Raw genomic sequence first — 15000 nt, 5'->3', positions numbered from 1 at the left:
GTGCCAATCAGGTACCTGATTGTCAGCACCTGGGGGTACCGGAAGCTCAAAACAAGAGTCAATAGCAACAGCAGAATAAGCTGTTTGGCATTGGCAGAGAAGATTTGGCAAATTTTTCATGAGCGCAACCCACATACTCAGCTGTGCTGCTCATCCCACAATTGCATGTTCCTTACAAATGGGGCACCATTTAAAAGGGAAATAAACAGAAGCATTGTTCCAACAGAGAAATAATCTACCAAACACAAAGTTCCAAACTTTTTGTGCGATGTTTATTTAGCTAACGTTACAGTCAATCAAACAACAATACATAGATACATATTCCTTCACTCCCATAGCAAGCTTTACACTACAGTCATTTCAGTTACAAAGATGGATCATGTGAAAATGACATGACTGTCATTGTTTTATCACATTGGGCTGAAAACAAGACAAAATGTCTAGTTTCTTCTTTCTCGACATTTTCTCAACTCAACCTGTCGGCTCCTGCTCAGATTAAACTGCCTGCCTGTCGTTTGATTGTGCGTTTGTTTAACGTGGCCCGGCTTCCTTGTTGGGTGGAGTTTTTTGTTTTTAAGCATTACTAGTGCAGTGCCCGTTCACGCCACTGCTGCACAGAGCGCTGTTCGCTTGTTTATTCAAAGTTTATTAATACTGAACGTGTCGCGTGTCTAATCCCACACTGCACTTCCTTGGGTCCCCAGCAATACACCCGCCAAGTGTCAAGTCGATCGGACGAACGGTTCTCGAGATATGAGACGGACATACAGACAGACAGAGATTCCTTGCTTTATAGTATGATGATCGGCCTGAAGGTCCAAACATGAACATGAAAGATAAACTGTCTCTCACATCAAGAACAAGACGGGAGCAGCTGTCAGGATGGAGCCTGGAACAACGTTTGAGCTTCATGCCTTCCCTCGGTCTTGCTCGTCTCTCACCTGTGAGCCTCTGCTGCTCTGAACCTCCACTGTTCCCAAGTCTGTTGATCAGACCAGATCAGGGGTTTCCTGATATCAGACAGAATTGTCAACTCGTTCCACTCCATTTCCATCTTCAGTCTGACATTGCCTCCACTCTAACCGATTTCCGTGGGGGAGAGGGATTCGATTTTCCCTAACCAATCACTAGAGACCGACGTATCCGCCTGAATCTAACGTCATTTTAAGTCGACACTGATGCAAAAAAAACATCTGCCCTTTGAATAAATGCCTTCAAAGCAGAGTGCTGTTCAGATTTCAAAGTAATTTGTACTTTTAATGGATTCAGAACAGCCTGGATAGCAGCGTCTATCTTGTCTATAGCGTCTCCATTGTTGTTATTACTCCTCCTTGGTTCCGGCACACAGCTTGACAGCGGTGTTAGTCCCGCCCGTGGCTCTGATTGGCTAATCGTTAGTCCCCCCCCGGCGCTCATTGGACCGATCATTTTTCAACCGAGAAACCGCTGTTTCATGTCAAGATGCCAGACCAGAATCAGTCAACTGGTGGAGTGGGCGGAGTCAAAGGTCTGGACCCAGGCAAGATCAGGGGATCGGGGGATCAGGGGATTGTGAGACCTGGGTTGGTCGCCCCCCGCCCCGGCTCCGCTACAGGCTACCTGCTGCTAGCTACGTTAGCTAGTGTGCTAATCAGATGTGTTAACAACAAGACAGTGAAAGCTACCTAACCAGCTGCTGTGGTTAGCTAGCTAACAAGCTGGCATTAGTAAACAGAAATTTGATTAGATATACCAGTGACAAAATGTCAGTTGTTGCCTAAGACGTCCAACATGGCCGCCAGAGGGTGAACTGTGCTGCTGTGTGAGTCATCAGTCTCTACACCAATGAGATATTCCTGTACATTAACTGGAGCTGTTGATAAAAGTGCCTCTGCGGTGTGTGTGTGTGTGTGTGTGTGTGTGTGTGTGCCGTTACAACACACAGCAGGCAGGCTGCAGTGTGATGTGCCTGCTGTGTGCCTCCAGCCGCTCCTCCTGGTGTGATATTTGTTTTTCTACCTCACCGCATGTTGAATATCCAGCCATGTTACTTTGGTCTTACTGTAGAGTCTGTCTCACAGGACCCGCCGCTCGCTCTGCCTGTTTTACATTTCACACAACAACAGAGCAGGGAGGGGGGGCAGAGAGAGAGAGAGAGAGAGAGAGAGAGAGAGAGAGAGAGAGAGAGAGAGAGAGACAGGCAGACATAGAAAGAAAGCAAGAGAAGTGAAGTGTGAGACAGCGAGAGACAGAAATAGAAAAAAAGGGGAAAGCCAGATGAAGAGGGAGAATGAAAAAGGGCAACAGAGAGAGATAGACAGACAGAGAGAGAGAGATACTGAGAGAGAGAGACAGACAGAGAGAGAGAGACAGAGAGACTGAGAGAGAGACAGGTTTGGCAGTTCTGTGTCCAGGGGGCAGGTTGTAGAGCCAAGGTGCAGCAGGCGATTTTTACACTCTGCATCAGTGGAGGAGGCTCAGGAAAATACCTCATATAGATAATCAGCAGTCTGAGAAGCTGCCTTCTGCTGTCAATAACACCAACTTGAAATTCCAGCATGTCAATAAAACAGTTTTTTTTTTAACAATAAAGCCACAGAACAGACTGAAGTCCTTAATCTGCCACTCTGTTATATAATGTGGAGTTGACGACTTGATGAATAAAGCTTTTCTCTGCCTCACAGCTTCCTCCCTAAAGCCGATTTCAATTTTGTCTGCAGCCAAAGAAAAGTGAAGAGCAGCCGCCGCCGAGATGTTTGCGATCTGACTGGGATGTTAACGTGGGGGATTGTGGGTAATGCTTTAAAACCGGCTCGCTCCGGTGTATTCACCTGTGTAATAACCTTTGGAAAAGTGTTGTTGTTACACCTCTGTATCGCTGTCTCAGAAGACTTTTTCCACCGGTAAATTCACTGGAATAAGGAAAGTAAAGTTGAACCAAACAGAATTGTCTGCACAGCTCCACTGTTTCCCCCCCGATCAGCATTAGAAACACATGCAGCTTGTTGTCGGTTCCTGCGGCGCTGCCCTGAGCCAGTTTTCATCCCTACGTCCATGTCCTCTAGTTTACTCCTGACACACCAGCGGCATTCTGGGTATTAGAGTCCCAAAAGCCTGCGGTCGGCTCCACCAATCAGAAGTAACGTATTAGAGATGTAATGTGAAAGCCAATCCCTGGCTTGGTCCAGATAATGAAACCTAAAACTTCAAACAGGATCAAATCTGTCTGTCTGTCTATCTATCTATCTATCTATCTATCTATCTATCTATCATACCAAGCTAATTAACTCATTCATTTGGTATTTTTTACCTGCATTAGACTGAACAGAAGTGTGTTTTTGGATCAGCTGCAGTGGTTCTCAGCCATGAACTATCGAGACTGAGCAGTCTGCAGGTTTTCACTCTGTGTTCATCAGTGAAATCAGCTTAGGGCTGGATTCCACCGGGGGCGGCTGTATCGTTCCGTCCTCCGCACGGCTTCATACCACACCGGGAGCGTTTCAGGAGCGGAGCGTTTTGTCTGGCCAACTTGCTGATTTGGTCATTTTTCCTTGATTTTTTGTGCTTCTAGCAGTAGGCTACGTAATTAAATGGTTTCTTTTTTTGTCTGTTTTAATTGTGTTTATTGTTGTTGTTTCCTACTTTATTGTGCTGTAGCCTACAGACAAAGTTAATACAGTTAAGTCCAGTTATGAACGACATGGATCAAAGATTTGTGGCTGTGTTTTAGTTAGTAAAAATACATTTAATATACATAATTATTTCGTATCTATATTTCACATACAGTGCCTGTTAGCAGGAGGAGAATTGCATTTCTTCTCCTTTTCTCCTCGGTTATAACGTTGATGATGTGATATACGATCGGGAGTCTGCACAGGGTGTTTTATTTTGAAAATTCACCGGATGCTTTTGATATCGTGACACACATTTCTGCTGTCTAAACTGATGATGACAAGCAGATTTTACTTAAAAACTCTGATAAAATGAGGTATGGTAGGAATATTATTTGAAGATTTCAGTTTTGTTTGACATCACACCTAACATCACTATTCGGTTCAATGAGATGAACATTAATTTGATTATTTAACATGATTTTGCATACGTGAACCATATCGTGATATATATTGATATCGAGAAAAATCCTTATAATTATCATGATATTGATTTCAACCATATCGCCCAGCCCTAAATCAGCCGCTGTGGTGATTGGTTGGATTGAGAACTACAGTCATGAACAACTGCACCTTTCTCTCTCTCAAAACAGACTCAGCCTCAAAGAAACTACATCCATCTACTATCCATCCTTGCCTAATCACAGAAACTGCAGCCTGCTGCTCCTAACTCTTTCATTACAGAACAAACACCAGCTAACACACACAGAGGTAAATATAACGCCTGTCGCCCGGTTCAACTTGAGCTACAGTCTGAGTTGTTGATATTTTTTCGATCCCTGAAGGAGAAATTTGCTTTTCTCTCGCCCTCCTCCACCGGGAGGTCAGAGGTCAGAGGTCAGGGTCGGCTTCAGAGCAGCAGCCCTGGAGCCGGTGGGGGATTCAGTGTCTTCGTTCACCTTTCGCTTTGCCTGCAAAATACTGCTTGGGCAAAAACCACAGTAGGAGCTGTTTTGTCAACATCGGCAAGTTTGGTTTATGCCCTGGTTCATTTATATAATTTATAGATGGGTAGAAAATTGATTAATGAAATTATGTATTATGGATTGCTAACGTTAAGAAGGTGCTTTTGAAAGGCTTTACCTGTCGCGGTTGTAGGGACTTGTGGGTAATCGATATGGCGTCGCAGGTAGCCAGTTGTCAGTTGTTAGGAAGACAGCGAGTTTTTAAACCACTTTTTGTTATAGTCTTATCTTTATAAGTTTAAATGACCAGTCCTGTTTTGAATCAACATCTTCACACTGCACCAGCCTGCCTGCAACACTACAGCCACTGAGCAAGGCACACTCACATTCACACTCACATTCAGATTCACACTTACACTCACATTCAGATTCACACTCACCTTCACATTCAGATTCACACTCACATTCAGATTCACATTCACACTCACATTCACATTCACATTCACATTCACAGTCACCTTCACCTTCACATTCACATTCACATTCACATTCACATTCACATTCAGATTCACACTCACATTCACATTCAGATTCACACTCACCTTCACATTCAGATTCACACTCACCTTCACATTCAGATTCACACTCACATTCAGATTCACACTCACACTCACATTCACATTCACATTCACATTCACACTCACATTCACATTCACATTCACATTCACACTTACACTCACATTCAGATTCACATTCACACTCACATTCAGATTCTCACTTACACTCACATTCAGATTCACACTCACATTCACATTCACATTCAGCTTCAGACACATTCACATTCAGATTCATATTCAGATTCACACTCACACTCACATTCACATTCAGATTCAGATTCACACTCACATTCAGATTCACATTCACACTCACATTCACACTCACATTCACACTCACATTCAGATTCACATTCACACTCACATTCAGATTCACACTTACACTCACATTCAGATTCACATTCACACACATTCAGATTCACACTTACACTCACATTCAGATTCACACTTACACTCACATTCAGATTCACACTCACATTCACATTCAGATTCACATTCAGCTTCAGACTCACATTCACATTCAGATTCACACTCACATTCAGATTCACATTCACATTCACATTCACATTCACATTCACATTCACACTCACATTCACATTCACACTCACATTCAGATTCACACTTACACTCACATTCAGATTCACATTCACACACATTCAGATTCACACTTACACTCACATTCAGATTCACACTCACATTCAGATTCACATTCAGCTTCAGACTCACATTCACATTCAGATTCACACTCACATTCAGATTCACATTCACATTCACATTCACATTCACATTCACATTCACACTCACATTCACATTCACACTCACATTCAGATTCACACTTACACTCACATTCAGATTCACATTCACACACATTCAGATTCACACTTACACTCACATTCAGATTCACACTCACATTCAGATTCACACTCACATTCAGATTCACATTCAGATTCACACTCACATTCACATTCACATTCACATTCACATTCACACTCACACTCACATTCACATTCACATTCACAGTCACATTCACATTTATTTCCTCCAGGTCCATCTGCACATGTTATTCAGCTTGGTGCGGCAAATAGCAGAAAACAATGAACAATAACAGTAAAGTGGCATCCAGTGCAATACACAGACACAAGTAACAGACAATAGGCAATAAGCATATATTCAAGGAGTACTATTACAGTTAAAACCAAAAATAGCACTAGAAAATATGACTGTATATAAAGAACAATATGATAAATTAAATATCTAAATGGCTAATAAATGGCTTAGATCTTCATTCATACATGGAAAGAGTGTTGACACCCGGCTGTGGCATCTGTCCTGTCTGTTGTAAGAAACTATGTGGAACAAATACAACTGGAAGTCACAACCACCTTTGTGCAATCTTGGTACTTTTCATATTTGAAATGAAAGTCTCGATGGTTATTTATGAGTGAATTTCATGGCCTCTAGGCTCCTGGAACCTGCTAAAACCTGGTTATATAGAGTCAAACATGCAAGGCTGTCAGTGTAAGTAAGTAAGCTTTATTTATATAGCACTTTTCAAAAACAAGTTACAAAGTGCTTTACAAAGACATAAAAACAAGATAAATTACCAGATAAAAAATACAAGTAGTATTGAAACATGAAAGGCGAGGTATACAAAAACACAATAAAATAAATAAAATAAAATGGAAGAGTAATCGATTCAGTAACCGATTCAAGAGAAAGCAATTCTGAAAAAGTGCGTTTTTAAGAGAGATTTGAAAGAGGAAACAGAGCTAGCCTCCCAGTGGGAAGGTAAGAATCCCTCCTTCACTCCTGAAAAACACCTTTTGAAAACATGTTGTTTTACTAAACAGCAGCACTTCGTTCCTCCTGCCTTTGATGAAGTGATAAACTGTGAAATGAGAAACAGAGTCTGGTGAACCAAACTAAGATCTCTGTATCGATTAGGATGTTTAGCCTTGCTGATGTACACACCCTGCACACCATGTGCACCCTGCACACCCTGCACACTCTGTAGTATAAAGGCTCTGGTCTGAACAGATCAAAGCTGGACAGCAGCGTATGCTCTTTGTGATCTGAAACATTTATAAAGCCCAGCTCAACATCACACACACATTCCTGCACATGTTGATAAAAGTGATCGGATTTTGCAGATCAGAGTTTCGGTACCACAGACATTTCCCGGAGGCAGAAATAATCTGATTGGTTGAGTTATGCCTCAGTGGGCGGAGCCAGAGAACCACAGTTTTTCAGGCTAAGTAACATTAGACTGAAGCCCAGTGAAAAAGACAAGAGGTGAGAGAGGAGGAAGCTAATATGAAGCCTAGCGATCTGCTGCTAACTGAAAAAATACAATCTATCCATACTAAGTTATCTAGGTTAGCTAGTTAGCTAGCTGACCTTCAACTTCAAACTATACTAGTCTGCTAGTATTTCTGTGTCCATTTAGCTGGATGTTTCCTTGTTATAAGTCTGTTTAATGCTGTGTTCCCTCAAGCCTGCTGGTTTACTTCTCTCTTCCTGAAAGTCTGTTCTTAATTAGTTAGTGCTGTCCCAATTTCTGAACCCCATCGTCTATCGGTCTGACTACGATTAGACTCTTATTGATTGTCCAAAACCACGTGATGCAAAGAAATGCATTCTATTGGCTGTCCTGGCCCATCCTGCCTTTAATATGTAAATCCATCCTGTGGAACTTAGTCTGCAGATTCTAGATTTCGACAAATAACAACAAAGATTTACCAGAAAACCCATCTCCACTTCTACTTGGTCGACGACGATTAGACTCTGGGGGCGACGGCCAATATTTGGGGGTTTCCGGTGTAGCCAGCGGACATCCGGGCCAAGACTTCCTCTTCCATGCGCCGGTCATTGTTTACAGTCCGATTAGCGACTTGAGACGCGAGAATGGAGTCGGAGTCGAGAGACGACGTCTCATATGCAGATATCTGTTTATAGAGATTAGCCGAAATGTCGTCCAGACCTAAAACACCTACAAAAAGTATCGATGTTTGTGTTTTGTGTGGAGAAACGTTCGACTCTCGCGTCTCAAGTTGCTAATCGGACTGTAAACAATGACCGGCGCACGAAAGAGGAAGTCTTGGCCCGGATGTCCTCTGGCTACACCGGAAACCCCCCAAATATCGGCCGTCGCCCCCAGAGTCTAATCGTCATCAGACCGATAGACGATGGGTTCAGAGATTGGGACAGAACTAACTAATTAAGAACAGACTTTCAGGAAGAGAGAAGTAAACCAACAGGCTTCAGGGAACATATCATTAAACAGACTGTCCTGCCTTGAGCCTGTATCCATCCTGTTGTTCTGAAGCCTGATCTAATGCTACTGTATGTTTCCTTCTATCTTCATGCTGCCTGAACCTGATATTCCCTCAGCGCTGCATTATATCAAGCAGCCAGAGGGCGTCTTCTTTACTGTGATCATGAGCAGGACAGTGATGTGGACAGGTGTCCCTCTGGGGATCCTGACTCTATGGACCAATTACCAATATAGGTACTGACTGATTTTCTTTTTCTTTCAAAGCAGCGTACACACACAGGAATAATAACCAACAAAGCTTGGTAACTAGCTCCCTGGTTAACACAACAGTTGTCATAGCAACCAATTCAGCACGGCTAGGTGTGCATCATGGGAATATCAACACAGGTCGGACGTTCTTTAACCAATCAGATTGCTTGTCTGCAACTCCCTATTATACAGTAAATCCCTTAATAAAATACAAAAGCACCACGGATAATGTCACCATGAATAATGTCATCTGAACCTCTGAGTGTTTGTTGTTTTAAATTAGACAAACCTGGTAAGCAGAACCTGATTCTGAGAGGAAATTACATCCCAAGTGAGGCTAAGCCGTTATAAAATGGGCTTAAAGTGTGAATCTGCACTTTAATCTGCAGCTTCTCTCACACTCTGCTGTGCGTTTTAACTGGTATCAACTCCCAGCTGAACCTACAGGTGTAAGGACAGAGAGGACTGGAACGCCTCGTCGCTGGTGTTAAACGAAAACAACGTAGTGACTGCAGTGCAGGGTGGGAAACTGCCGGCAGCTGGATGTCTGTGGTGGGAGAGTCGGTCTGTATCTGTCCTCTCCTTCTGGACAAGCAGCTAGTTTGTGATGTTTACAGAAAAACATATGGGTTCACTCACAATGTGCATCTAAAAGTGGGAGTATTTGTTGTATTTGTTGTGTTCTTTCATCTTTCTTTCTTTCTATCTCATTTGATTTGAACTGCACTAGTTTACTTTGTAAGTCTTTTATCTTTTGTATCTCTTGTCTGTACTTTTGCACTTTTTAATTGTAAATCTTTTACCTTTACTGTATTTTTATCACTCTGTAAAGCACTTTGAATTGCTCCAGTGTATGAAATGTGCTATACAAATAAAGTTGTCTTGCCTTGATGAGCAGCGACCTTTGCAGCTTTGAGCAAAACATAAATGTATTCCAGCTGTTGATGGACTCTGTGGTTGTGGTCTGTCTGCATGTGTGATCCTAGAGTAATAAAGTCAATTCTAATTTTCATCTGACAGTTGAGATGTTTATATGTTGATATCAGTGTTGGGGGTAACGCATTACAAAGTAACGCATTACTGTAATCGCATTACATTTGTCTGTACCGCAGTAATGTAATGCGTTACGGTTCCTAAATTCAGTAATCACATTACAGTTACTAATCAAACAATTATGTCGTTACTTGCGTTACATAAGTTCTTCAATTATCTGCAGGATCTGGGATCTGGAATCTGCAGGATTATCTGGGCGGATAGAAAAAAATCATCAAACGTGCCTTTTCATCCACGCTTGTGCAACAACCTCTGACCTCTGACCTCTCATGTGACTTTGGCTAGAGACAGTTCATGTGGGAGATAGGACGAAAATGGCAGAGAGGTCTACAACTTTTGAGGGGTGGAGATATGCAAATTACTTCCAATTTGTTTTGCGCGAAAAGACAAGAATGTGACGGTAAAGTGCAAACTGTGCCCAGGCCAGAAACAATGATCCACCGCTGTGAACACCACATCAAATCTCTCCAAGCACCTGCAGAGGCAACATGCTAACACAAAGCTAGGAAAGGCAACATGCTAACACAAAGCTAGGAAAGGCAACATGCTAACACAAAGCTAGGAAAGGCAACATGCTAACACAAAGCTAGGAAAGGCAACATGCTAACACAAAGCTAGGAAAGGCAACATGCTAACACAAAGCTAGGAGCGAAAGACCCCCGGGCCCAGAGTGACGCCCAGGCTGAGTGTAAGCCGACCCCAACCGAGCTGCCACAGCTTGATTTTCAACAGGTAACAAAAGCAGAGATGAACAGGCTTGTAGCATCGTACATAGCAGAGGAAATGTTGCCCGTTTCTAGAATCACCGTTGTTGTGGAGTAACGCAAAAGTAATGTAATGAGTAGTGTAACGAATTACTTTCTACAGGGAGTAAATAAGTAAAGTAATGCATTACTTCAAAAAGTAACGAGTAATGTGTAACACATTACATTTTCTTGAGTAACGACCCCAACACTGGTCGATATGTGTAAACATGTCTACTAAGAATGAGTGTTTAAGGTGAATTATTAATTATTTTTATTTTTAGGAGCTTGTCTTATTTGTGTGTTGTCATCCTGTTTGTTCTGTAATGTCACATGTTCTGTTGGTTGTATTGTCACAGTGTATTAGTGTATATTCAATGTACTATATTAGTGTATGTTCACCGTATGTTTTAGTCGTCCTGTCTATTCTGTAATATTACATTTTATTTGGTTGTACTGTCACAGTGTATTGTCACAACGTAAAGTTCTGAGTGGATCCCAGGAAGAGTAGCTGCTGAGATGCAGCAGCTAATGGGGATTCAAATAAACAAACAAACAAACAAGCCTATTTCACTCCTAAAAGCCTAATCTTCCAACCCTGGGATCAGAACCAGGACCCACATGATGTCCTCCGCCCTGCAGTGAGCCGGAGCAGCAGAGTGGCTGAGACACTAACAGGCAGCTGATGGTTCCTCTGCATCCTGCTCTGAACACACAGTGAGGTGTTTTGAAATTTTTGGGAGCAACAAACCGAGCGAGCGAGTGACTTATCCTAAAAATACACCAGACTGGTGAAAATAGTGAAAAGGGAGCGGTTCTCCACAGAAACAGTTAGCTGCTCTGTGCCGTCGTTCTGAACTGATCCAGTGGGTTCTGACTGAAACCAGATCACTGCATGAACACAGCAAAGTTCACTTCTAACATTAAAATCACCAGAATTTGAGTTAATTTGAGATTTTCATACTACAGAAGTGCTCTATTGCAGTGGTTCCCAAACTGTGTCCGGGGGGCCACTGCGGGGCCTTGAACGGGTTCCAGCGGGTCCCCGGCAAAATGAGGAATAGTTGAATTTCATAATAATTTCACTCTTTTGTTCATAGGATTCAGTGGCCCCTCTGTCGGTATTTTCCCTCCTACATTACAGACAGTTGCTGTGTGTTTTTTTTACCACCACACAGGATTTGATGTTGCAATCCTTTGTGACAAAATCCTTGGTGAGCATCCATACACAAACCAGAATCAGATGAACTTAAAGCTGGACTTACAGGCGTAGGTCATGGCGAAGCTGCTGCCGGTGTCCACCATGTCCACCTGCGGCACCAGCTTGGGGACGTCCTGGTGCCGCGCCAGGGCGAAGCGAAACACCTCGTACTCATGGGAGCCGGTGGGGAAAAGGCCTCCTGCCAGACAAACAGAGACACCGATCAGCACAGAGAGGAGGAGGCGCTCTGTCCAGCCGCACACAACACAGAGAGGAGGAGGCGCTCTGTCCAGCCGCACACAACACAGAGAGGAGGAGGCTCTCTGTCCAGCCGCACACAACACAGAGAGGAGGAGGCTCTCTGTCCAGCCGCACACAACACAGAGAGGAGGAGGCTCTCTGTCCAGCTGCACGCAACACAGAGAGGAGGAGGCTCTCTGTCCAGCCGCACACAACACAGAGAGGAGGAGGCTCTCTGTCCAGCCGCACACAACACAGAGAGGAGGAGGCTCTCTGTCCAGCCGCACACAACACAGAGAGGAGGAGGCTCTCTGTCCAGCCACACACAACACAGAGTGGGGCTGCCCTCTTCCCACTCGCTGCCTTCACACTGTGGTCTGAAAGCCCCGTATGGCTCGGCATCATGGGACGCCAGTCAGCCGCAACCACAAGCTGTCTTCTTACTGCCACGACAATTCTGGTAAACAAGAGGCTCGACCGTTCAGTGCAAATCGAGGCGATGAATTGCCAATTTGCATTAGCCGTTTATCCGATTGAGTGTTCATTTTCAATATTTTGGCATTACGTGGTTTTCTCCCGTCAGAGGAAGACTCTAATAGAAAACTCATAATCAGCCGCATCTGTTTTTCTAGATTTTTCATGGTCTGGTTTGTCCTCGCTGTAGACGGCAAACGTCGGGAAAATTCAACTTTTGTTGCCAAGTTGCGTCTCCTGTGCAGACGCCACAGTTCTCCAGTGTTGGCTGAGTTTAATCTTACTATTGAAAACAATGAACATCCGTTTTGCCGTCTACCGCATGCCAGCTTAATGTGATTTCAGAAACTGAACACATTTCCTAATCTACTCACTCTACTTGCTCTAAAAAAAAACAGAAAAAAAAACTCCCTTCTATCTCTCTTCTTAGGTTTTATTCTATTACTTTTCCTACTGCTCACTCTTACATTCTTACATGGTTGTTCCACGGTCACAGGGACATTGTCAGACTCTGACCTTTGACCTCTTATTTTTGGTGTGGTGACAAGCTTGTTCTGCTGTTACACTGTTAACTGTAAGTGGCTCTGGATAAGGGCTTCAGCTAAATGCCAGAGAAGCAAGTGTAAATGTACAGAAAGGGAAGGCAGACAGAATGTAAGGAGACTCTCCATTAACACCGACTTTAAAATTGACCTTTTCTGTCTCTTCAGAAGCTCTCATGGCTTTTCCTCGAGAAAATGAATGTGAAATCTTTGTCTTGTCCTCTGTTGGATATATTGGTTTTATTTTTGAGGAACAAATGCATGACGCTCCTTCCCTTCCCTTCCCTTCCCTTCCCCTGCAGGTCTGAACTCCGTCTCGATAGTTCTCTCTAAACACATGAGGAGGATTCTGGGAGTTGTGTGAAAATTCACAGCTATTGGTGTAAAGATTCATAGTTTAAGTTAAATGTTAACGATAATACAACTTTCACTTCCATTTCATTGTTTAGATAACGCTCATTAAAGAGCAGACCTGATGTGCAGGATGAGTCAGTCTCACCCTGACTGACTGAATTAGCTCTTTTCCCCCTTCTGAAAAAGAACCATATAGTAAATTATTTTAGTGATGCTATTAGGAATTTTAGAGGGATATTACAGGAATGTTACAGAAGTCTCTGTGGGAATATTATAGTGATAGCATAGGGCATAAAAACAAATACCATGAACTCACTCTTGAAACTCAGATACACACTAAGTCCCTACAGGAATATTACATTGATAATATAAGAGATAAAAAATACCATAAGGTGCAGTAAGGTCACTGTAGCTCACTATTGAGAAACACAAACAGTGTAATATAGGGATATTATAGGGATATTACTGTAATATTGTGATTTATTCGTGCAGGCTGCAGCCAGATGATCTCTCTGACGGGAGGCTGTTGCTCTGGATGTAATAAACACACAGGGAGAAGCTGCTGATGTGAGCTCGCGTGTGTGTGTGTGTGTGTGTGTGTGTGTGTGTTGTTAAGCTGCAGCTGAAGGTCGCCTCGCAGCCTCAGCGGCTCCTACAGGCTCAGACCGTCAGAAGGTTACATGTGGGTTTTATTCGGACGCCAGATGCGGGTCTGCAGAGAGAGAGAGAGACCTGGACTGTCTTCATCAGCGGCTTGATGAGTCAAATCAGGAACTGGATTTAGGGGAAGAACGCGCTGCGCAGCCAGGCGCGCGGCCACAGCCTCGTGCAGAAAAACCATATGTGACCAAAACCCAGTCATGGTTAAAATGGGGATGAAGCGCTAACGGAGCGGTGATCCGGTGCACGGGAGTCTGTCTCGGTTTCACAGCGCCGTTTTATCCTCGTTTGTCCAGCGGCTGCTCAAGTTTTTGGACACGCATGACGCACCGGAGCGGATTAAACCCGTTATGACCCGATTCAAAAAACTGTGAGACATATAGGCTGCATACACATTCATCCTAGAATATATTTTACAGGGATACTGTACATAGCCTATGTCACAGCAAAACTATAAATTATATATATTATCAGTAATATCCTAAAGGAATATTATTGGAATATTATAGTGATACCACAGGATATACACAATAAGTAGGCTACAATAAGGTCACTATCAACTCAGCATTGAGTCACTATAGGGATATCATAGGAATATTACATTGAATGACACATTGTAACTCACTAGGCTATAGGATTATCATAGGAATATTTTAATGAATGAGGAGGCTGTATATTGTACCAAGTCCCAATAGGGATATTATAAGCAAATTTATAGTTAATCAGTACCATAAACACTATAAGTCACTATAGCAATATTATAGGAATGCTACAGAAATATTATAGTGGATGACAAACACACTAAAAGTCACTATAAGGTTATTATAGAAATATTAGAATGTATGAATATTTATATACATACTGTAAGTCCCGATAGGAATGTATAGTGAATCAGTAGCCTACCATAAACACTACAAGTCACTATAGGAATATTATAGGAATATTGAGTACCACAAACACACCATACGCCACTGATATAGAAATATTATAGTGAATGAGTATAAAGAAATACTATAAGTCACTAAATGAGTAGCCTATACA

The 15000-nt window shown here is 42.8% G+C and overlaps 1 protein-coding gene across 1 annotated transcript in view; it reads right to left on the bottom strand.

Moving 5' to 3' along the window:
• Positions 1-15000, bottom strand: part of LOC139667505 (glutamate receptor 1-like) — a gene marked incomplete at its 3' end in the record, with an annotated part of 36047 nt that overhangs the window by 20454 nt on the left and 593 nt on the right. The window contains exon 2 of the mRNA XM_071546984.1: positions 11754-11888. Within this exon, the coding sequence (XP_071403085.1) occupies positions 11754-11888 (135 nt within the window). The remainder of the gene's footprint in view (positions 1-11753; positions 11889-15000) is intronic.

The sequence above is a fragment of the Centroberyx affinis genome, unplaced genomic scaffold (genome assembly GCF_046629955.1).
Source record: "Centroberyx affinis isolate AG114_WGS23_722 - 3 ecotype Tasmania unplaced genomic scaffold, CSIRO-AGI_Caff_v1 ptg005584l_1, whole genome shotgun sequence".
NCBI lineage: Eukaryota > Metazoa > Chordata > Actinopteri > Beryciformes > Berycidae > Centroberyx > Centroberyx affinis.
This window is presented reverse-complemented; position numbering and strand designations above follow the sequence as displayed.